The sequence below is a fragment of the Homarus americanus genome, unplaced genomic scaffold (genome assembly GCF_018991925.1).
Source record: "Homarus americanus isolate GMGI-L3 unplaced genomic scaffold, GMGI_Hamer_2.0 scaffold30535, whole genome shotgun sequence".
NCBI lineage: Eukaryota > Metazoa > Arthropoda > Malacostraca > Decapoda > Nephropidae > Homarus > Homarus americanus.
Window position 1 is genome coordinate 4,948,031 of NW_024732440.1, and position 26,479 is coordinate 4,974,509.

At 38.9% G+C, this 26,479-nt stretch overlaps 1 protein-coding gene across 9 annotated transcripts in view; it reads right to left on the reverse strand.

Annotated features, from left to right (window-relative positions):
* LOC121868777 (bis(5'-adenosyl)-triphosphatase ENPP4-like) overlaps positions 1-26,479 on the reverse strand; it is an 88,705-nt gene that overhangs the window by 5,196 nt on the left and 57,030 nt on the right. For 5 of the 9 annotated variants that reach the window (XM_042369676.1, XM_042369677.1, XM_042369678.1 and 2 more), the window contains 2 exons: positions 10,907-11,158; positions 525-624 (listed from right to left, as the gene is read on the reverse strand). In XM_042369676.1, coding sequence (XP_042225610.1) covers positions 525-624; positions 10,907-11,158 — 352 coding nt within the window. Of the gene's footprint in view, positions 1-524; positions 625-4,980; positions 5,022-10,906; positions 11,159-26,479 lie in introns of all 9 variants that reach the window. The other 4 variants (XR_006089447.1, XM_042369672.1, XM_042369673.1 and 1 more) reach the window with 4 other exon arrangements.

Genomic DNA, 26,479 nt, shown 5'->3' on the forward strand with positions numbered 1-26,479 from the left:
GGAGTCACAATGATAGCATAAAAAAGTTAATAAGCAATAAAACAACAGTTTGCACCTGATCACAAACATTGCTGGAGCAAGCGTGAAGTGTACTGACGCTACCGCAAACCGCGTGGTTCGGTGACGCTAGACTCCCCACCCGTTGTCCGGTACTCAAACTAGTTCTCGTGTGTTAGTACTACGAACCGGTTGTACCTATATCAGATTCCTAAAATAATAATTTTTGAGACCTCATTCGTATTGGCGGATGTTTGTAAGTTGGACATACATAACCCGGGGACCTCCTGTATATCTTTATTAACTTTAGCTTTTACAGTACCGTAGTTAGGTAGGTTTTTTGTTCCTGAATTATTTTTTTTTAAGGTATTATATTAGGGATTTCTTGTCGCTAGGAAATGAACCCCATTTTTCCCATTAAAATCGGATTCGCAAATCGAAAATTATATATCCAAATGATTTTCAAGGAACCTAACCCATTTGGATAGTGAAGAATACCTGTATGTCATATCTGACTTATAACTTACCTGTGCACATATCCACTGATGAGAGCCTCAGCTGAAACAGGTTTACGTTTGCTTCTGGTAATCAGAAAACCAATCAGTCCTACGAGTACAACTAAGCACCCTTGTAGAAGAAAAATTTATTCAATATTCATAATTCAGTGTAAAACTGACAATCTATATATAATGTAATACTCTTCATATATATATATATATATATATATATATATATATATATATATATATATATATATATATATATATATATATATATATATATATATATATATATATATACGTATATATATGTATACTATATATACATATACACTTTTACTCTTAAATCACTACTGTAATGTGATACAGGAGATTAATTTTTATCTCTTGTGCAAAATACATGGCATTTATATTAAAATTATTCACCGTTTTACAAGGATTCCAGCAACGCTGGGTAGATGGGGAGGGAGGGAGGGAGGGAGGGAGGGAGGGAGGGAGGGGTTTGACAGTTGGCACAGGCCCAGGTCTAACGCGTGTATATTTATCAGTTCTTAAGTGACTAAGCTTCTCTCTTATAAAAAGCCAGTGAAATGACCTGGGTGAATATAATTTACATTGCTGGGATTCTTGTAAGATACTAATTAATTTGAATATAAACATGCTGTAATTTGCACTAGACATAACAATTTTAGTACAATAATCAAATTAGTACATGTGCACTCCATCTTTGCACTAAGGTCATTTATTTCTTTTACTTTTCTTTTAGTATGGTGTGTGCATGTAAATGGATGAAAATAAATGAAGAAATTTATGTAAATCTACCCAAAAATACAGTTGAAAAACTTTATATTTTAAAATGTACTACAGTACTGTACACTAATGTACTACAATTTTTATCTCTTGAGCAAAATATATGATGTTTATATTCAAATTATAGGCTGTCTTGCAAGGATTCCAGCAATGCAAATTATAATCTCCTAACTGTTCACATTTTTACATATCTTCTGCTTTTCTTCCTTTGAAACTAATCCTTGCTGCAAATTCAGCAAATCAATATCTGTGGTAAAAATGCATCAATGTTTAAGAAAAGAAGAGAATTAGTTACACTATGTCAGTATACAAAATCATATAAATAATCATTTGAAGAATAGCAATGAAAACCACATAAATGTTGCTTAAAGCAACATAACAGCAGTGTCAATCATTTACTCATCAATTGCTTAAGTATTATTTAAACAAATTAAAACTTTAAAATCAAACAAAACCAAATTTCTAAAGTCTGTAGTCAGTTTGCATGTAAGATGTGAGCATACAAGCAATGACTTCATCAACATACTTCTTGAGTAATGGTTGAAATTAGTAAGCAAAATCAAGCTAGTGTACACTGTCTTCTTTTTTGTGGTGATAACATACCCATTTTATCTTTTCATGCATATACAGTGGAGTATGCTATAACGAACGGATTCTACTACGAATATTCCTATAACGAACGGTTTTACCTATAAAATTGAGAATGCTATAACGAACGCACGCAACTCCTACAACGAACGCGGATGAATATGGGACTATTTCGTCTGGCGCATGAATATTGTTGTACCGCGGTCCACAACAAGAGTGTCAGGTGCCATCTTTGACTCATTGTGTAGCCAGTGCACCACTGAACTTGTTGAAATTTCGTCTTTTGATGTGGAAATTCGTGTTATTTTTATAACTATTTTGTTATACAAGTGTACAATTACAATAATGAATCGTCAAAAGCGAGTGAGAAACCTAATAACCCTTGAAACTATGAAAGATTTATAAATAAACAGACACAGTGCCTGTAAGACAGTCACCAAAGAGGGCTAGGAAGGATGACTCCTCTCCTTCCACCTCTTCTCCATAATTCTCTCCTCCCCCCTCCTCCTCTGCCTCCTGTCCTGCATGCTAACAACACTAAGGTAAGATAACGTACCGTATTTTTTACAATTTCCACAGAAATTTTTCATTGTTAAGTGGTTGTATTTGGGGGCCTGGAACGGATTAATCCTATAACGAACGAGGTTCTAGAACCAATTACATTCGTTATAGCATACCCCACTGCATACAAATTTTCTTGCTATGATGCAGAATGTCTAAACAGGTGTTGCTCCCGTTTCAGTCACAATCATCAAGTGCATTTAATAGTGTACAGCATGTAATTTTTTGCCGCGGGAGCAAGGAAGAAACCTAATCCTCCACTCCTGCCAAAAATTGAACTTGGGGCTCTTTTAAGACAAATGCTCTAACACTAAATTACAAAGCCACACACAGTACTGTACAGAATTATACTATTCAAATTGTACCTACTGTATATATTTCCCATTTTTTACTACAAAAAGATATCCACAGCTGACCAATCTGTCATTTGGCCAACAATCCTATCTAAATGTATTGATAATCTTAGAGAATACAGCAAGAATGAGAATAAAAAAACAACATTATTGAGAATCACAAAATCAGTATTGAGTAAAAGATTCTCTTAATTTTGTTAATTTTAAATAGTTGGTGAAAATGATCAGTAACATTTCTCTACCACTCTTTGGTAGGTCATTTAATCAATCACTCTCTACTGACAACTTAAATTTCCTCAAGATATCTACCACTCCAAAGATAATCTCCCTGACCCAGTATCATGTGGTAGTGTTTAATTACTGAAAGCATTGGGCTGGGAGAATTTGTGGTTTTTACCAGTGAAGATAAATACAGTATGCTTTCTTCAGTAATTAGAACTGTATAAAGAATCAGGATAAAGCTGAGTCGTGCACAGATATACAACAGAGTGCAGCCACAGACAGTAATCCTGTTTTCATTCTACTTCTTAGGGAGCAGCTCGTCCAATAATGGCTTTCTTGTTGGAACAAAATGATGGCTTATAGTCAAAGCATTTATATTAAGGAAATATTATCATTCTTAAAATTATAAATGAATAAAAAGTCATTCCCTCAACTATATTTCTTAAAAATTATGTTGAATCTAGCTAGTTCACATAACTTCTTGCTGTAACTTCCTTTGATGGTTATGGAAAAAATTTTAAATCTAAATTTAATAAGAAACTCTGTGGAATTTATTTAAACTTTTGGAAAACTAACTACAGTATGAATATGAATGTAAATTCAATTCATATACTGAGTAAAACTTCCCACTTTCACTAAGAGACTAATTTGGAAGCTTTATAAAAATGCTCCATGCAAATAAATACCCGTACAGTGGGGTATGCTATAACGAATGGATTCTACTACGAATATTCCTATAACGAACGGTTTTACCTATAAAATTGAGAATGCTATAACGAACGAAACTCCTACAACGAACATTATTTTTTGTTTTTTTGTTTTTTGTTTTTTTTACTAATTTATTGTTTTTTATTACAAGTATTAATGATATTCTTTATTTCAGGGGTTTAGATGCATATTTATGCACTTTTTTACAATTTTTTACAATTCTATATTATATTTTTCAGTGTTAAGTGGTTGTATTTTTTTTTACGGGGATTAGCCCACCCGGGCACAGGTCACTGACCCACATCAGGGCCCGGGAGGCGAAAATTTAATAATAATAATAATAATAATTCATAGTAAATAAAATTTATAATAAAAAGCAAAACAAAATATTAATGGTAATAATAATAATAATAACAACACTGTGATGATAATACATACAAAGAAATGCAAGAATGAAAAAAAATCAACATTGAAAACCGCTATATATGTATGTTGTTTTGTCATGTAATAGAAACAATTGAGACCCTACAATTGTGTGTAAATGAGGCAGAAAGTCAGATCAGCAACCTGGGACTTGGTCATAATTTTAGTGATGCCATATGGCAGCAGGGTCTACCATTAGACAACACATTATGCTGCCAATATCTTCCCAGGCGGTAGTACCTCCCTGTTCGGTAGCTGCCTGGAACAGATTAATCCTATAACGAACGAATGCTATAACGAACAAGGTTCTACAACCAATTAGATTCGTTATAGCATACCCCACTGTACATCAAACCTGATCACACATAATTCATTACATGCAAGTAACTGTACATTTATTAAGATCAATAATTTGATCAGAAATGAATGGTTGTTAGTCTGCACATGCAAAAGAAATTTTACAAGTTTACATATCTAGGAATTAGTGAGGATAAGTAGGAAGACAACTGAGGCAATGACATTACTGCATAATTATCAACTATTTAGTTCATGCAAGGGCAGAATATAATGCATGTTCTTTCTACACTGTGTAGGTAATCCATTACTCTGTCAATTTTATCCCAGATGGATGTAACATACACAAAACAACCGGGTTCTAAGAAACCCACTTTATAGATCACAGCAGGCTGTATATGCTATGTTGATGTTTGTGTTTGAACTCAGGCTTTAACTTATGACAATGCGAGGTAACTAGCAGGTTAATTTTTACATAAGAAAACAAACAAAGAAGAACAAATCAGATGACAACTATAAAATACCTGGTTATAATGAAGCACCAAGAAGTATACCGAAGATAACCCTGATCACAAAAGAAAAAGGTTATTTTACAGTATATTGACACAGTTTACTCCTACATTCATGAATAAGGACTTAATTAACATTAATGAAACTGCAATCAGTGAAAGTTAAAAATTAATTACAGTGGACCCTCAATTAACGAGCACAATTGGTTCCACAGAGTCGATTGTTAACCAAAATTTTTTTTAATGAATCTGAATCTATTATTTCAGTTGGATATTGGGTAATTGGTTCCAACTCACAGAAAAAGTATACATACAAAGTACTGTACTGTATACTGGTAATAGAATTAACAAAACATTAAATATAAACTAAATACAGTACTGTATTTTAACTTACTTTGAGGTGTGTATGTTATATTCCTGGCAGCTTTGTTTACATATCAAACAGCTGATTGTAGAGGCAGTCGATGATGACATGCCATATTCTTTACAGAGTGCATTGGTTCTAATGCCTTCTTCGTGTTTCATAATAATTTCTGCACTGTATATTATCAATATGTTAACTAAATTTCAGAATGACCAATAATTTTAATATAAAAATGCAAAAATATTCAAGAGCACAACTTTCTCGATATTTACTCCACTAGAAACGAATGTAAACATAGAACCAATTACTGTATTGGCGGACTAGCCGATCAGCTGATGCGCACAACAAAGCGTGTTTCTCCTAAGGCTGTCATTAATCAAAGTTTTGTTCGTTAATGGAACTGAAAATCCTTTTGGGAGCTAATTCGTAAACGGAAATTTTGTTAATTGAACCGTTCGTTAATCAAGGGACTACTGTATATGTTAATATAAATAAACACAGCTATACAAATTCATTTAACATTTTTTCAAAAGTCATATGAGAGAATACTTATGGCTATTGCCAATTAATGTACTGTACAGACTACAGTACAAGTACAGTATGTTTATGAAAATATTATACTTTACATCGATGTTAACTTAATAAAAAGATAGAAACTAAAAACACTTGGAAATTTTTAGCATGACCTTGTAGTCTAGTGTGGTCCATAAAATATATACAGGTACTGTATACCTATACTGTATATTTTTTAATTTAATTGGGTCATCGACAGATATTGTGAACATAATAACACATGCAAATTTTGGACAAGATTGGATGATATGTAGAGATTGCTACCATAGTTTAAATTTTGGACATACAGTGGTCCCTCGGTTAACGAGCACAATCCGCTCCAGAAGGTTGCTCGTTAACCGAAAACTCGTTAACCGAAACCATTGTTTCAATGGGTTTTTGGGTAATTGGTTCCCGCTCACCGAAAATTGCCTAAATTCAACAAAAAAGGTAGAAAAGTACACTTACTTTGAGGTGTGTATGTAGAAGGCTCCTGGATGATGACGATGATTATGATGGGAATGAGAATAGGGGTGGAGGAGAAGGGAGAAGAGAAGGCATTGAGATGGAAGAGAAGTCACCACATGGTGCCATTTCACCCATAAAACTTTAGTTCTCTTGATGTAATTCAAGATTATTTTCTTTAAATCAACACTGCACTGTATTATATATTGTCAATATGTAAAATAAATTTCAAAATTACCAATAATTTGCTTGGAAACACAGAAAAAGCATTTAGTTGAAGAGAGTCTCAAGCAAGATGTTACCTCCACTGAAAAGACAGAGAGACTAATGCCTGTTTGGTGTGTTGACAGGCTGGATGGCACGCATAAAACTAGTTTCCTTACCTTCAATTATGTTCAATAACTGTTAAAATGACTAAAAAATTTAATATTAAACTTTTAAAACTATTGAATAATATAAACTTCTTGATATTTACTAAAATAGTAAGGAATTTAAGCCCTTGAACCGATTACTTTATTGGCGGTCTAATACTACAGCTGGTGGACCACCAAATGTAAGTGAAAACATGTTGAGGTTGGCTCGTAAGAAACTCGTTAATCGAGGGATTGCTCGTTAACCGAAGTTAAGAATCTTATGGAAGGTAACTCGTTAACCGAGGGACCACTGTACTGTACAATATTTTCATTTTCATGCTCATAAGTTTAGAAATATATTACGATTTAGATAATTTCCCTTAAAAAACAGAGTTTTGCCTCATTTTTATTGAAAGACAAGATTGTCCAAAAATTAGTTGGTAATATCCCTCAATTTTCAATCATAAAGCTTGCTCTTCTTACAATCAGGTTACAGTATTGCCGTAGATGATCTGACACTACAGTACTTACAATAGGTACTGTACTGTATTGCTTTTGGTCTTTATTGTAGGTATGTAGTTGTTTGTATTAATTTATCAGTGCTACTCCTCATTCTGCATTGTCACTGATGACTTTAAATTGCTTCACGGGGATATTTTGAGTCCCCTTCCAATTACAGTACAGTACAGTACAGCATTTGAATCTTTAGTGAGAAATTCAGTTGATATTCCAGTGATTTTGAAAAAAGTGGTTGGTGTTAGAAGACTCAAAATCTTTAATATTTTTGCTTTGGATTACAGCAGGATTCACATTTACTCTCTTATTGGGATCTTCTTCTGAGATCGGGGACCTGACCATCTTTCACTTTCAGGTCCATGGACAAAGTTTGATCAAAGAGTGCCAGAGCAATTAGCTCCTCGCCTACATACCAGAGATGTCCCAAGAATTTCTTCAGTGCAACTCTTGAGATTTCTTCATTATATTTCTAGTATGCATCTAACTGCTTCGAGAAATCCAAATCTTGTACTGGAGCAGTGGTGGCTGAAGAAGCTAGAAACCCAGTCTTTACATAATCCCAAACTACAAACTAACAGATTTTCCTTAATCCAACCTCTTCTTTGTATCTGATCTTAAATTGGTGTCAATACTTCCATACTTTCAGTGAGTAATATCCCTGTTAGCCAGAGCATTTGGTGTACAGTTCTTCTGGGGATAAGATATTTACGGGTAATGAGACGAATCTCTCAAACCCGGAAAAAATCCTGCATCCCCAGAATTTTTCTGGGTACTGTACAGTACTGGGAAAAGTTTCCTAGAGTCTAAACTATGCATCTCTCATGGATAATCACCATTGCACATCCCCGTAATGTTTCTGAGTGCTGGGGAAAGTTTTCCAAGAATCTAAACTACCGTACACAACTCTTCTCAACTCTAAACTATGTACCTCATCTCATCTCATCTCCCAGGGACAAACACTATCCCATTACAATTAGACCGTGGGCACCAGCGAAATTATCTACTGGTAGCAAAAAAGCGTAGAATCTTTTATTCACAGCATCTGTTCTAATACATAGTATTAGAGTGATGAATTTGATACAATAATGATCCTGGATAAATTCTTCACCAGACTGTTCAAATAAAAGCTCCTTAAACAAATACTTCAGTATGCTATAATGATGGGGGCCTCGATTGTTTTATGAAAAAACGTAAATGATGATACCAGAGTCCATAAAATCAGTTCTAATGAAATTAGAAACACCATTTTTTACCTAAATAAATCCTGACTAGTTTAACTAAAAGTCTGGTTAAATAAATCTCTTAAAAAAATTATTAAACAATCTATATACGGGCATGGGAGTTGTGACTGGAGCTGTGTCACAGCCAAGAGAGTGGAATTTTCCATCCTGCATTGGGGAAAGTTTTCCCCTAGTCTAAACAATGCACCACGCATGGACAGACACAAGAGCCATATTTATTTATGCAAACAACTCTGTGCACGTATAATATATTGTAAATAAACAGATTAATGTATACTAATACTGTCCACTCTGCTGAATGAAATATGTAACTGTAATAAATTTTTATGTCTTACCACTTGCAATGAAGGAGGAGTAGGGGAATAGTGGGTCTTATGTTATTAACCTGACCTGATGCAATGACAAGTCACCCATTGTACTGTATATAAACTCTTCTCTCATTTGCGGTGGAAGTGGGTTGGGGGTTTAGTGGTCTCATATTACTGACCTTCAGAGGCATTGTAAAAACACCCATTATCGGAGTGGGGAATTAGAGGGTCTCATAACCAGAAGAATGATGTCCTGAATAGAGACAAAAGCTAAGGTGCTCCAGTGTTTCACACTTAATGAATGTACAGTACAGTTTACATAACTGTAATCACTGTTTTAACACTGTATTCTTGGCTGACTGTGTCTTGGTACAGTAATGTACAACACAAATTATACACGAAAACAGCAGCTAGCAAGGGAACAACCTACTACAATAGCAGCAGAATATGAACGAAGCTATCCAAGCAGCTATATCACCCATGTGCATGGCACGTGGGGGTCCATTGGAGCATGATGCAATCATTCAGAACTCCAGGAAAAAAATTCAAGCCACAGAATGGAGAGGTTTGAAGAGATTTACTTGGAACCTTCTCAGAATTTTTCCAGAAAATGTATTTGATTTTCACCCTTGGAAATTTGTTGACACACCTGGAATGGAGAGAGTTTTCCTGGAAAATTTCCAAGCCGATTTCAGTTCCGGCTATTGGAGAGTTCTGGGGATCGGGGATTCTGGCTAACAGGGAGATTACTTATACACAAACAACACCAGCATCATGGATTCACTCACCAGTTGGATATGAGAAGGGTGCTATCCAATATTGTACTGATCCCATTACTACATATTATCCACATGATATGATGAATCATATTAGTGTACACTCAATAGTCCATAAAATATGTATGAATTTTTTCTTGAGTCACCCCTAAGAAAAAACACCTGTTCTCCCTTCCCCAATCAAGCAATGACTTGTATTTAATTTAAGATGAGAAGTATTAGCAGGAAGCAGAATGTTGCTCGAGCACTTCTCATAATTTTTGCTCTATTATCACATACTGTACCCACTGTAGACATAGCAAACCACATGTTTTTGTAATTTGGTAAAGTTTTACCCAAGCAACAAATCACTAGTATAACAATTCCAGTTTTACATCCAAGGTAAAGGCTGTTTGAGCTCTTTTGGGAATAATTCTACTACCACTTGCACTTAATGAATTGTTTCCAGACATCTTGATCAAGGATTGATTGATTGATTGATTGACTGTGGTAATTATATCCCTGGCGACGCAATAGCTTAGGTTCTATGTCGCTGAATTAAAATAAAGGCTTAAATGACTAAAATCAAATAGTGCAAGATAAAAAACATAAGTGATAAATAACGAAGAATTTTTGTAAAAACCATTTTAACATTAATAGACAAAACTCAAAGCTTGTGTAGAAGTCTGGCTTCCTCCAACAAGGAGAGAATGTCCCCTCCCATGCTAACCCCCCACCCCACCCCCAAGGCAACAAAGAGAGACGGCAAGACCTGTCTCTCCCCCGGCACCGGGATAGGTGCTTACAACGAAGATCTCTGAGACTGGGGCACTCCATCAGGAGATGTCGAACAGTCAAAGGGACCAAGCAGGTATCACAATGGGGAGGGGGTGCCCTCTCCATTAAAAAACCATGAGTCTGCCGTATGTGGCCAATGTGGAGACAGGCCAAAGCAGGCTTCCGGCAGCACGTCAGTCCTTGATATCCCAAGGCACCCAATGTAGGGTGGATGTCGATGACACTGCACAATTTGGAATAAAATAAGTTTGAAAACCTATTGAGCATACTGTACTCAAAACAAGCCAAGTCATCAGACAGGGTGATACTGGGATGCAATGCTCCAGCAAATCCAGAATCAAATGTGTATTAAGACAAATCCTATCATAGCTATATGATTTCCATAGGGTCAAATATCTTTGTTTTATCCCTAATTCAGTACTGTAGTTATAATTTACAAATTCTGTATGGGTAAAATTCTACAACCTGAATATTTTTAACAAGGATGATTGTAAACTACTTATCATTTTCAGTAAAAATGCTACACACACACAAGAGAGATTGTTAGTTGGTTAGTAAGTTTAAATATGTAGAATTTATTAAGCCTTACCTAAACTAATTGTCACAGGAAGAATGAGCATTGATGACACTGGCTCCATTAAAATAGAGTTGATGTGGTCAAAAGTCCCATTATGAGGTCCAGGAGGGAGATACAACATATGACACAACAGGAGGTACACATCTATGTTGCTGAACTCCAGAGCCTCAAATCCTTGCTTGAATGATGGTCCCACAGCTACAAATATTGGCTCCATGCTAGGCACATCAACAGGGTATCCATGGTCACCATGTGTGTCTGTCACTGTTGGATATTAACATATTAACAGCATTCAATGAAAGTTACGAACTTTCAAAGATACAAACAAATCTGTCCATATGTCCAATTGCCTGTTTAAAAACCGCGCCGGGTCGTAAGTTCAACCATCGCGCAATAGATGGCGTTGCCTGTTCAGCGTCACCCTGTATCCCCAGCGCCACTGTTGTTGTTGTATTCCTCTGCTGCCTTACGGTGTTATTTGTGGGTTTGACAAATATTATTGACCCCAACATGTTTCAGAAGAGTAAGAGTGATGCCAGTGGTGATGGTGGTAGAAAGAAGCGTCGCACTATTTCGTTGAAAACTAAGGTGAACATTTTAAAGCACTGTAAAAGGGGTGAGAAAATGATAAGCGTAGCAAATGCTCTTGGGATGAAACGTTCGACTGTTGGGACAATTTTGAAGGACAAAAAGTGCATTATGTAACATGTGAAAGGTTCTGTGCATTTCACGATCGTTAGTAAGAAAAGAGGCTCAGTGATCGCAGAGATGGAAAAACTTTTGAGTGTTTGACTGGAAGACCAGCATCAGCACCGCATGCCTATAAGCCGTAACTTATTTCAGCGGAAGGCCATAAGTCTCTTTGAAAACGTAAAGGCTAAACATGGTGCGAGTGTTCATTTATTTTTACTATACATACTATTCATACATTAAAATACCATTTAAGGCTGGAAAGAAATACTGTCGAGTATTATTGGGGAATAGCTGTCTTTACAACCTTTTTTTCACAATGAACCTTTTTTTTTACAATGATGTATACAGTATTCAGTATTGACAAGAGTAATGCTGGACTTACGAACAGACCTCAGGAACCTAACCAATATATATATATATATATATATATATATATATATATATATATATATATATATATATATATATATATATATATATATATATATATATATATATATATATATATATATATATATATATATATATATATATATATATATATATACACACACACACACACACACACACACACAGTCGGCCCTTAATAATGAGGGGTTACGAACGGAGATAGCCGTGGATGTTAAAATCCGCGATATGTGCTGCCCTCCCACCTCCGAAAAACCCTGGCCCCAATGTCCTTATTTACCGTATATACCTGTGTGTAGTTCGAGTTTTTAGGACCAAAATATTTGGCAAAAAATTGGGGGTCGACCTCTAAAAGGGTAATAGTTTCGTTAGGTTGAAAAATATTTACCAGTAACTACCAGTAAACAATGGAAACGATGCACCAACACACCACCAGCTGTGAGTGTCGGTACAGTTGCCAGGGCAGATCTCTTGCGTCATCATAGCAAGCCCAAAGTAGCCAAATCCATGGTATGGTAGCACAGGGCGATGTAAAACATAAAGTATTCATTTATTAAAGTTTATTTATAGATACTGGACATAAATTTTTGTTCATTACATTTGAAACATCAATCTTTGTTAATTAAATTTGAAACAAAAGAAAACTACGATACCGTATTTTCATTAAAATATTACATCACAAGTATATTTTACCTTAACTGTGACTGAATGAATATACGTATTCTCAGAAATAAATATGGAAATGTAATATTTTTGCTGGAATGACGAACATATTACAGTGGAAAGTGAGATAAAATCATGACGAAAACAATGACCTTCGCTTTCTTTCGTTATTCAAAAGATGTTACCGTAATCGCTTTTCGAATGGTTTTCAGTTAAAAAACTGTTGTACTCATACTGTATTACAATAATATTCTATCCTATCATTAGCCTTATAATCCCACAACTGAAAACCATTCGAAAAACAATTACGGTAACATCTTTTGAACGAAAGAAAGAGAAAGTCATTGCTTTCGTCACAATTTTATCCCACTTTCCACTGTAATACGTACATCATTTCAGCAAAAATATTACATTTCCATGTTCTCAGAATTAAATGGTAGTTTTGTTGAAACGTAATGTACAGCATTTAATATTAAAATGCAAAAATAGCTATAAAACAATTAATACACTCGTAATGTACTGGCTGGCATCTCCACTCGGCCCTGCTCCCGCGTCCAAGGTCACCACTTCTCCCAACTCGCTCCCTCCGCTCCCTCCTCTGCCTCCTCCACCTCCTCACCGTCACTACTGCCGACAACAAACACAAATGTTTTGTGAATAACTGCACCTCCACTTCCTATGTACAGTACTGAACTGTACTGTGCTGTGCATTTTTACAAACAATAAACATGGCAAGAAACGGTATTAAAAAAAAAAAGAGATAAAAATTTCACTTTACTGTACAGTTCCTATCCTCGGCGACAGGACGGGGGTCATCAGGCTCATCGTCACTCAATTCCATAACAGGTGGTGAAGTGGGGGCGACGGTGGATTCAGCTGCTTCCTTTCTGTCACCAGTGATTGATGATGTTAAATCTCTCCTTCGGTGATCAAAGAACATGGTGATGGGGAGTTGTAGTCTCTTTCATTCATTTCTTCCATGATGTTTTTGTATGGAGCGAAAACGTCATCCATCCCTCGCATGAATTTCAGGGCACGCACCATGGAGGGGTCCATACTATAGGCCAGGTTTTTCAGTGCCTCAATATTCCTGGTCATCTCCCCCAACTTCTCCAACGTTATTTCTTGGTGCTCTTCCTCATCCTCTTTCCCTTTCGCTTCCTCTTCCTCTTCCTTGCCTGAGTCTACTAACTCCTGTAGATCCTCCTCGGTCAGCTCAGTGTCGTGCTCTTCAATTAGCTCCCTAATCTCGTCATCTGCCATGTCCTGGAAGCCTTCAGCAGCCACTTTCCTTGACAGTGCCAGGGTCTTTCTGAATATTTTCATTAAAATCCATCAAAACAGGGAGGTACTACCGCCTGGGAAGATATTGGAAGCATAATGTGTTGTCTATGGTAGACCCTGCTGCTATATGGCATCACGAAAATTGTGACCAAGTCCCAGGTTGCTGATCTGACTTTTTGCCTCATTTACACACAATTTCAGGATCTCAATTGTTTCTCTTACTATTGACAACTCAACATATATACTGTATATTGTTTCTCACTAAATTTTTTTTCAATTTGTACATCATCATCATCACAAGCGAGACCTTAAAGCCGTGCCAACTGTCAAACGTACTACCTCCCCTCCCCCCACGCCCCCTCGCTCGCTCCCCTCTCTCTCCCCCATCTGCCCGGCGTTGCTGGAATCCTTGTAAAACAGTGAATAATTTTAATATAAACGTCATGTATTTTGCACAAGAGATAAAAATTAATCACCTGTATCACATTACAGTAGTGAGTGTTATACGTATATAGTATTCCACATACACGTAAGTATAAATACAAAGTTTATGTGATGATCGGACAACATCCATTTCGGTTAATGTCACGTTTCCAAGAACGTGTCTAGGACATTAACCGGCGCATGACTGTATGTACAGTCGGCCCTTAACATACGCGGGTTTATAATACATGGATTTGCAAATACGCGGATTGCCCCGCCGGAGGAATATTCTTTACATTGAAGTAATTGAAGTACATTCAAATCGAGCGCCATTCAACTCGCAAGCGGCACCGAACACGGGACACCGCCCGCTCCCGCAACCTCACACACACACGCATAGCTCTCCCTCACTCAGTCAGTCTCGCTGTAACCACGCTTGTGTTGACATCAGCATTGTAGTTGCAAAAATATTACATTTCCGTGAATGTATTATATCAAGCACAGTATGAATAGAATATCACTAATATAAGAGTATTTTAACCGAAAACTACTAAAAAAACGAGTAACATCTCTTGAACATCGGAAGGTTAGGTAAAGTCTTTTGTTTTCATGTAGTTTATCCTAATTTACATTGAAATGCATTACGTTTCAGCAAAACTACTATTTATTTCTGAGAATATGGAAATGTAATATTTTGCTGAAATGACGTACGTATTACAGTGGAAAGTGACGAAAGCAATGACTCGCTTTCTTTCATTCAAAAGATGTTACCGTAATTGCTTTTCGAATGGTTTTCAGTTAAAAAACTGTTGTATTACAATAATATTCTATCCTAATTCACTTGTGATGCAACAGTTTTTTTAACTGAAAACCATTCGAAAAGCGATTACGGTAACATCTTTTGAACGAAAGAAAGCGAAAGTCATTGTTTTCGTCACGATTTTATCCCACTTTCCACTAATACGTACGTCATTTCAGCAAAAATATTACATTTCCGTGAATGTAGTATATCAAGCACAGTATGAATATAATATCATTGTAATATAACAGTATTTTAACCGAAAACTATTAAAAAAACGAGTAACATCTCTTGAACATTGGAAGGTTAGGTAAAGTCTTTTGTTTTCGTCATGTATTTTATCCTATTTTACATTGAAATACATCACGTTTCAGCAAAACTACTATTTATTTCTGAGAATATATTCATTCAGGCACAGTTTAGGTAAAATATACATGTGCTGCAACTGGGAGGAGCTTGTTTTTTTTTTAGCGAGAATTAGCCACCGGGCACAGGTCAAACGACCCACAACGGAGCCTGGGGGGCAAAAAAAAAAAGAACGGAAAGAAATTGAAAATATAGGAAAAAAGGTTATACTGTATTAATCTACACCACGAAGATGCCGAAGAACCAGCTTTTTAAAGTGAGACAGATTGTAAGAGCATGGAAACACAGAAGGCAGAGCATTCCACAGTTTGGCTGTGTGAGGAAAGAAGGAGGTACTATAACGGGTTATTCTCGTTTGACCGACATCCACAGAGAAATGGTGGGCACCGCGCGCAAGACGTGTGTTACGAACCAACGGCCTTGCCGGCGGTACACAGGATGCCAAATCCACTGAACATTGCCCGTTAAAGTACCTGTAAAAGAGAGAGAGTGAAGCAACATTGCGGCGAAGAGAAACGGGAGAGAGATTATCGACTAAAGGAGGAAAGTTAATAAGACAAAATGCCTTTGGTCCACCCTATCTAATAGTTGGACAGAAGAAGAGCCACCCCAGATATGAGAGCAGTACTCCAAGTTAAGACGAATATACTTGGAGCAACTGCTCAGGAGTGAAGTAGCTGCGGCATCTGTACAGCATTCCCAACTTTCGGGAGGCAGCTTTAGTTATACTAAGGATGCGTGATTTCCAGGACATATTGGAGGAAATGGTGAGGCCTAACATATTTATTTCAGAATTTGGGAGGATGATAGCGTCCTGAAATGTAATTGGTGGGAGATCGTCTACTTTACAAAGTGTAATTGGTAAATATTGAGTTTTGTTACTATTGAACTTAACCAAGTTTGTATCTCCCCAATCAGAGATGATGCACAGATCTGCATTGATAGAAGTAATGATATCAGTTCTAGAAACAGATCTAGTTTGAGAGTTAGGAGGAAGGGGAAAATGTGAGGAAGAGTGAAGTGTAGAATCATCGGCGTAAGAATGGATAGAATTAGTTGTAGTGTGAAGTAAATCATTGATAAAAAGAAGAAAGAGAGTTGGTGAAATAACAGAACCCTGTGGGACGCCACTATAGGTAGAGAAAGAGCGAGAAATCGATCCCTCGACAACAACTGCCATGGATCGATTCTCAAGGAAACTAGAGATGAGAGAACAAAGTTGGGGAGAGAAACCAAAAGAGGGAAGTTTAGATAGCAAAGACTTGTGCCATACCCTGTCAAATGCTTTGGAGATGTCGAGGGCCACGACAAAAGTTTCCCCATAATCCCTAAGAGAGGATGACCAAAGATGTGTGCAATAGGAGAGTAGATCACCAGTAGATCTCGCCTGGCGAAAGCCATACTGGTGATCCAACAAAAGAGAAAGGCGTTCAAGGTGACGGAGAAAATGGGAGTTCAAGATAGTTTCGAAAATCTTAGAGAGGGATGAAGTTAGGGCAATGGGGCGATAGTTAGAGGGATTAGAATGGTCACCCTTCTTCGGGATGGGCTGAACCAGGGCATGCTTCCAAGAAGAAGGAAAAGGTTTGGTTTTGAGGCAAAGGCGAAAGAGGCGAGCAAGCACAGGGGCCAGGGCTTCAGCACACTCCCTCAGAACACGAGGGGGTGTTCCGTCCGGTCCATGCGCCTTACTCACATCCAACCTGGATAACACACTGGCAACCCTGCGAGTGGAGATTATAGGAAAGTGCATAGGTTCAGTAGGAGATGCAGGGGTAGGAGGGGTAGAGTGGGAATCGTCTAAGGTGGAATTAGAGGAGAATAAGGTGCCAAAGAGGTTGGCTTTCTCAGGGGGAGAGTTGGCTATAGAGTTATTGGGACGGAAGAAGGGAGGAAAAGAAGGCGTGCAGAAGTTGTTACAGATGTTTTTAGCTAAGGACCAGAAGGATTTACTAGAGGAAGAATTAGTCAGGACAGCAGTCTTTCTTTTAACAAAATTCCGCTTTGCCCTATGAAGAATAGCCTTACAACGATTCCTAGAAGTAATGAAAGAGGTGTGGGTAATAGGAGGAGATAGTTTCATAGCTCGATATGCCCTATCTCTCACCCTGCAAGCAAGAGAGCAGGAGCGATCAAACCATAATTGTAATGTGAAAGTTTTGGTAGAAGATGGGATAAATGCACTCATACCGCCCTGTATAACCCCAGCAATGCTGTCAGCACATACTGAGGCATCCCGAGTGGAAAAGCAACATTCATCCCAAGGAAAGTCGGTGAAGAATTCTCGCAAGGATTGCCAGCTTGCCCTCCGATAGTGCCATAGTTGACGTTTAGAGGGGGGTGGGGGAGGTGGTCGTGCCCAGTTTGATTTAATAGAAATAAGGTTGTGATCAGAAGACCCTAAGGGGGCAAAAATTGAGTATGAATAGTGTGAGGGGTTAGAGGTAAAACAAAGATCAAGAATGTTAGCAAGTTGATCGTGTCGATCAGGAACGCGTGTAGGGTGTTTGATTATTTGTTCCAAATCATTAAGTAAGGAAAAAGAGAGTGCCTCAGCTCCACCTGGGTCATCCCTTGCAGAGCCAAGCCACTCTCTGTGATGTACATTGAAATCCCCTAGGTAGAGGATCTCGGTGTTGGGGTGTGTGGATAGCAACGACTCATGACAAGAAGTGAGATAGTCAAAGAGTTCGAAATAGTTGGTAGAGTTGGGAGAACAGTATAGGAAACAGAGAAAGATAGTCACAGTAGGTAGAGATATTTTGAGCCAGATGACATCATAAAGGGGAGATTCAAGATCCGTGAGTCGGGCTATTGGTGTACGTGTATTGCAGTAGGCGCATACACCTCCCTTAGAATGGAAGTAGGCATAAAGGTTGTAGTTAGAGACTTGAAAAGGTTTGGGTGAAGCTGTTTTGGTCAGTTGAAGTTTGGAGAGTAGTAAGAGATCGGGGGAAGAGGTTAATAGATGGTGCTCCACAGAAGAAAAATTGGATCTCAGTCCGCGAATGTTGGAAAAATGAAGTGTGAAAAAAGCCGATCCTCCAGCAACCGTAGTGGCGTCAGTTGAGGCCCCAGTAGCTTGATGATGATCAGGTCGGCCCTGGGGTCCACAACCTTCCCGACCAGTAGGACCCATCCGAGAAGGCCCCGCTTCAGTATTAATATCAACTGACATAGGAGAATAAAATAAAATGAATAAAACAGATCAAGAATGAGTAAGGTTTTAGTTGTGGTGTTGTCAATAGTAAGAGAGACAGTTGAGACCCTGCAATTGTGTGTAAATGAGGCAGAAAGATAGATCAGCAACCTGGGACTTGGTCACAATTTTCGTGATGCCATATAGCAGCAGGGTCTACTATTAGACAACACATTATGCTTCCAATATCTTCCCAGGCGGTAGTACCTCCCTGTTTTGATGGATTTTAATGAAAATATTCAGAAAGACCCTGGCACTGTCAAGGAAAGTGGCTGCTGAAGGCTTCCAGGACATGGCAGAGGACGAGATTAGGGAGCTAATTGAAGAGCACAACACTGAGCTGACCGAGGAGGATCTACAGGAGTTAGTAGACTCAGGCAAGGAAGAGGAAGGGAAAGAGGATGAGGAAGAGGAAGAGCACCAAGAAATAACGTTGGAGAAGTTGGGGGAGATGACCAGGAATATTGAGGCACTGAAAAACCTGGCCTATAGTATGGACCCCTCCATGTTGCTGCCCTGAAATTCATGCGAGGGATGGATGACGTTTTTGCTCCTTACAAAAACATCATGGAAGAAATGAAAAGAAAGAGACGACAACTCCCCATCACCATGTTCTTTGATCACCAAAGGAGAGATTTAACACTATCAATCACTGGCAGCAGTGAGGAAGCAGCTGAATCCACCATCGCCCCCACTTCACCACACGTTATGGAATTGAGTGACGATGAGCCCGATGACCCCCGTCCTGTCGTCGAAGATAGGTACTGTACAGTACAGTGAAATTTTTATCTCTTTTTTTTAATACCTTTTCTTGCCATGTTTATTGTTTGTAAAAATGCACAGCACAGTACAGTTCAGTACTGTACATAGGAAGTGGAGGTGCAGTTATTCACAAAACATTTGTGTTTGTTGTCGGCAGTAGTGACGGTGAGGAGGTGGAGGAGGCAGAGGAGGGAGCGGAGGGAGCGAGTTGGGGGAAGTGGTGACCTTGGACGCGGGAGCAGGGACGAGTGGAGATGCCAGCCAGTACATTACGGGTGTATTAATTGTTTTATAGCTATTTTTGCATTTTAATATTAAATACTGTACATTACGTTTCAACAAAACTACCATTTAATTCTGAGGACATGGAAATGTAATATTTTTGCTGAAATGATGTACAGTACTCCCTCTTTATCGACGGGGGTTACGTTCTGTAGACGGCCGTCGCTAAAGAAACCGTCGATACCGTGATGGTTACGTAATTTTTCTAACTATTATTAGCATATGTTGAATAAATGTACCTTTAAGCATTAATGCGTTTCCTTTACACATAACCTTAAATAATAGTGTATAAATAATAATATAATAAGTGGACAAAAATACTAGCAAACTTACGATTTCATTTATTGAAGTGAACATCGGCCCTTACAGTAAACAATACAGTGTACAGTATATACAAGTGTGATGATTGAGGCTTATTAAAAGCCTGACCAGTCCGTCTAAATAATCCGTCGATAATCGAAACCGTCGATAAAAAATCCGTCGATAAAGAGGGAGTACTGTACGTATTACAGTGGAAAGTGGGATAAAATTGTGACGAAAGCAATGACTTTCTCTTTCTTTCGTTCAAAAGATGTTACCGTAATTGCTTTTCGAATGGTTTTCAGTTGTGGGATTATAAGGCTAAGGATAGGATAGAATATTATTGTAATACAGTACGAGTACAACAGTTTTTTAACTGAAAACCATTCGAAAAGCGATTACGGTAAAATCTTTTGAATAACAAAAGAAAGTGAGTCATTGTTTTCGTCATGATTTTATCCCACTTTCTACTGTAATATGTACGTCATTCCAGCAAAAATATTATATTTCCATATTTATTTCTGAGAATACGTATATTCATTCAGTCACAGTTAAGGTAAAATATACTTGTGATGTAATATTTTAATGAAAATACGGTATCGTAGTTTTCTTTTGTTTCAAATTTTTAGGTAGTAGGTAGTAGGCAGCTACCAAACAGGGAGGTACTAACGCCTGGGAAGATATTGGAAGCATAATGTGTTGTCTAATGGTAGACCCTGCTGCTATATGGCATCACGAAAATTGTGACCAAGTCCCAGGTTGCTGATCTACCTTTCTGCCTCATTTACACACAATTGCAGGGTCTCAACTGTCTCTCTTACTATTGACAACACCACAACTAAAACCATACTCATTCTTGATCTGTTTTATTCATTCTATTTTATTCTCCTATGTCAGTTGATATTAATACTGAGGTGGGGCCTTCTCGGATGGGTCCCACTGGTCGGGAAGGTTGTGGACCCCAGGGCCGACCTGATCATCATCAAGCTACTGGGGCCTCAACTGACGCCACCACAGTTGCTGGAGGATCGGCTTTTTTCACACTTCATTTTTCCAACATTTGCGGACTGAGATCCAATTTTTCTTCTGTGGAGCACCATCTATTAACCTCTTCCCCCGATCTCTTACTACTCTCCGAACTTCAACTGACCAAAACAGCTTCACCCAAACCTTTTCAAGTCTCTAACTACAACCTTTATGCCTACTTCTGTTCTAAGGGAGGTGTATGCGCCTACTGCAATACACGTACAGTGGGGTATGCTATAACGGACGGATCCTACTGCGAATATTCGTATAACTAACGGTTTTACCTATAAAATTGAGAATGCTATAACGAACGAAACTCCTACAACGAACATTATTTAATTTTTTTTTTTTTTTCTAATTTATTGTTTTTTTATTACAAATATTAATGATATTCTTTATTTCAGGGGTTTAGATGCATATTTATGCACTTTTTTACAATTTTTACAATTTTTACAATTTTATATTATATTTTTCAGTGTTAAGTGGTTGTATTTGGGGGCCTGGAATGGATTAATCCTATAACGAACGAATGCTATAACGAACAAGGTTCTAGAACCAATTAGATTCGTTATAGCATACCCCACTGTACACCTATAGCCCGACTCACGGATCTTGAATCTCCCCTTTATGATGTCATCTGGCTCAAAATATCTTTACCTACTGTGACTATTTTTCTTTGTTTCCTACTGTTCTCCCAACTCTACCACCTATTTCAAACTCTTTGACTATCTCACTTCTTGTCATGAGTCGTTGCTATCCACACACCCCAACACCGAGATCCTCTACCTAGGGGATTTCAATGTACATCACAGAGAGTGGCTTGGCTCTGCAAGGGATGACCCAGGTGGAGCTGAGGCACTCTCTTTTTCCTTACTTAATGATTTGGAACAAATAATCAAACACCCCACACGCGTTCCTGATCAACACGATCAACTTCCTAACATTCTTGATCTTTGTATTACCTCTAACCCCTCACACTATTCATACTCAATTTTTGCCCCCTTAGGGTCTTCTCATCAGAACCTTATTTCTATTAAATCAAACTGGGCACGACCACCTCCCCCACCCCCCTCTAAACGTCAACTATGGCACTATCGGAGGGCAAGCTGGCAATCCTTGCGAGAATTCTTCACCGACTTTCCTTGGGATGAATGTTGCTTTTCCACTCGGGATGCCTCAGTATGTGCTGACAGCATTGCTGGGGTTATACAGGGCAGTATGAGTGCATTTATCCCATCTTCTACCAAAACTTTCACAATACAATCATGGTTTGATCACTCCGGCTCTCTTGCTTGCAGGGTGAGAGATAGGGCATATCGAGCAATGAAACTATCTCCTCCTCCTATTACCCACCCTTCTTTCATTACATCTTGAAATCGTTGTAAGGCTATTCTTCGTAGGGCCAAGCGGAATTTTATAAAAAGGTGACAGCTGACCTGACTAACTCTTCTTCTAGTAAATCCTTCTGGTCCTGAACCAAAAACATCTGTAATAACTTCTGCACTCCTTCTTTTCCTCCTCTTTTCCAACCTGATAACTCTATAGCCAACTCTCCCCCTGATAAAGCCAATCTCTTTGGCACCTTATTCTCCTCTAATTCCACCTTAGACGATTCCAACTCTAACCCTCCGACCCCTCCTACTGAACCTATGCACTTTCCTATAATCTCCACTCGCAGGGTTGCCAGTGTGTTATCCAGGCTGGATGTGAGTAAGGCGCATGGACCGGACGGAATACCCCCTCGTGTTCTGAGGGAGTGTGCTGAAGCCCTGGCCCCTGTGCCTGCTCGCCTCTTTTGCCTTTGCCTCAAAACCAAAACTTTTCCTTCTTCTTGGAAGCATGCCTTGGTTCAGCCCATCCCAAAGAAGGGTGACCATTCTAATCCCTCTAACTATCGCCCCATTGCCCTAACTTCATCCCTCTCTAAGATTTTCGAAGCTATCTTGAACTCTCATTTTCTCCGCCACCTTGAACGCCTTTCTCTTTTGTCGGATCACCAGTATGGCTTTCGCCAGGCGAGATCTGCTGGTGATCTGCTCTCCTATTGCACCCATCTTTGGTCATCCTCTCTTAGGGATTATGGGGAAACTTTTGTCGTGGCCCTCGACATCTCCAAAGCATTTGACAGGGTATGGCACAAGTCTTTGCTATCTAAACTTCCCTCTTTTGGTTTCTCTCCCCCACTTTGTTCTCTCATCTCTAGCTTCCTTGAGAATCGATCCATGGCAGTTGTTGTCGAGGGATCGATTTCTCGCTCTTTCTCTACCTATAGTGGCGTCCCACAGGGTTCTGTTCTTTCACCAACTCTCTTTCTTCTTTTTATCAATGATTTATTTCACACTTCAACTAATTCTATACATTCTTACGCCGATGATTCTACTCTTCACTCTTCCTCACATTTTCCCCTTCCTCCTAACTTTCAAACTAGATCTGTTTCTAGAACTGATATCATTACTTCTATCAACGCAGATCTGTGCAGCATCTCTGAATGGGGAGATACAAACTTGGTTAAGTTCAATAGTAACAAAACTCAATATTTACCAATTACACTTTGTAAAGTAGACGATCCCCCACCAATTACATTTCAGGACGCTATCATCCTCCCAAATTCTGAAATAAATATGTTAGGCCTCACCATTTCCTCCAATATGTCCTGGAAATCACGCATCCTTAGTATAACTAAAGCTGCCTCCCGAAAGTTGGGAATGCTGTACAGATGGCGCAGCTACTTCACTCCTGAGCAGTTGCTCCAAGTATATAAGGGATTCATTCGTCCTAACTTGGAGTACTGCTCTCATATCTGGGGTGGCTCTTCTTCTGTCCAACTATTAAATAGGGTGGATTCAAAAGTATTTCGTCTTATTAACTCTCCTCCTTTAGTCGACAATCTATCTCCCCTTTCTCTTCGCCGCAATGTTGCCTCACTCTCTCTCTTTTACAGGTACTTTAACGGGCAATGTTCAGTGGATTTGGCATCCTGTGTACCGCCGGCAAGGCCGTGGGTTCGTAACACAAGTCTTTCCCGCGGTGCCCACCATTTCTCTGTGGATATCGGTCACCCGAGAATAACCCGTTATAGTACCTCCTTCTTTCCTCACACAGCCAAACTGTGGAATGCTCTGCCTTCTTCTGTGTTTCCATGCTCTTACAATCTGTCTCACTTTAAAAAGCTGGATTTCCGGCATCTTCGTGGTGTAGATTAATACAGTACAGTAGTAACCCGATTTACGCATTCAATTGAACCCACAGGGTACCGCGGAAAGTGAAAACCACATAAAGTGAACAACAGAACATATGGGATTAATTCCAATAGAGACTGGCCCGACCCCCAAACTCCACTTTTTGACGACACAAAACTACATTGTAGTAAAAATATTATCTTAACTTTATGATGGTATGCACACACACACATAATATAAAAGAGAAATATCAATAATAGAATAATATATTGTACCAGGTAAAAGAACAATCAAGGTTTAACACTTACGTCAGGATATGTTAGGTTAGAAAAAGTCAAAGTTTAACACTTAACAAAGGTTAGGTATAAGAAAAATCAAGGTTTAACATTTACGTAAGGTTAGGTTAGGAAAAATCAAGGTTTAACACTTACGTAAGGTTAGGTTAGGTTAAGAAAAATAAAATTTAGATGAGGAAAAATAAAGGTTAGGTTTAACACTTACGTTAGTAGAAGAGATGGGTCGGCATACGAGGATGGAGGCTGGTTCCAAAAAGTGGGCAGACTACTGGCCCTCAGGTGGATCACCATCACTATCCACCAGAGTTGTCAGGGCCTCCCTGACAAATCCCTCAGTTACTGTCACTATCACTGGCTCGGGCTGGCTGTGGAGGGTTGCGGGAGAACTCGGTAATGTCTTTTTGACGGCTAGTGTTGATGTTGTCTCGATACACCTTGATGTACGGCTCCATAGCCTGCACCAGCAGGGTATGGAAGACTTCATAGCGGTCATCGTCATGGTCGTTGGAGAGGAAGAGCTTCAGTTTCACTGCGTTAACTTGTGTTCTTCTGGGGTTGACGCACCACCTGCTTCTTGACTGACGTGATCATCTTCCAACATCTCGTCGGCAGTCATTTCAGAATCTCTGATCACCTCCAGGATGTCTTCGTTGGTGGTCTCGGAGAAGCCTTCAGCTGTAATACTGTGCGCAGCTTCTCTTGCAAGGTCCAATGCCACTGTAACAGACTGAACCTCACCAGTCACAGGTTGACTCCGCCTCCCACCTGGGATACCATGCAACACATGCCTCCATGCGTGACGAATCGTAGCGACAGACAGCTGATCCCATGCCTCCACCAAGAAGTCCACAGCTTGTTTGACGTTAAATTTTTTCCAAAACTGTTTGATGAGAACTTCTTGATTCACCACCTGTTGTTCCTCGTCCTCATCGATTTTGCTCTTGCTATCAGTGTCACCCAGCTTACGCAACTTATCCTTGGTGTTCGTACAGTCGTTCAGGAGCTTAAACTTCTTTGCAGAGTATACAGCTTTCACATTGCATATCAACTCCTGGTCCATGGGCTGGATTAATGACATAAGTGTTAGGAGGAAGGAAGACCACTTTTACGTTGGGGTGATGATCCATAACTAGTGGCGAGTGTTCTGGTGCGTTTTGATATCCTAGTTCTATACTGAAGTGACGTGTAGGTGCACCCAGTTGAAAGATATATGAGCATTGACTCTAGACGAGTCTCTGCAGATACACTCTCCCTCATATTGGTATCCTGTTTTTTATTTTTTTATATGGTTCCATTTTCCCTAGAAGTTGTCAAAGGTGTTGGGTCCATTCTCATGTAATTGGTGAAGTCTTGCTCATGTCCATCTTGTCCATCTTGCAGTTCACGTAAAATTGTGGCATTACTTCACAATACTTTTCTTCGATCTAACCACTCTTTGCACCATTCCCTTTTCTGCATTTGGTTCTTCTTTTTGCACATAGCAGCAAGTATTATAGTACACAACGCTATGCTCTTCACTTTAACTGTCCGGCGATTATTCCTGCGACACACCATGGTGATCGTACCGCACCAGCCACTGCCAACCACCTACTAGCGCCAGACTATGACTGCCGCCAACCACCACCATGTGTACACGATCGACGGGCACTGCTCGATCGTGTGGACGGGGCTTAAAGGTAGCAGAGTTCAAGAGTCTAGTGAGGAAGTTTGGAACTCCAAAGAGAGATCTCTTTGCCTCACAATAAAATCACAAGATGCCACTTTATGCATCTCTGGAATGATCGAATCTTTTAGGAAATGCTCTACAGTGGGGTATGCTATAACGAATCTAATTGGTTCTAGAACCTTGTTCGTTATAGCATTCGTTTGTTATAGGATTAATCCGTTCCAGGCCCCCAAATACAA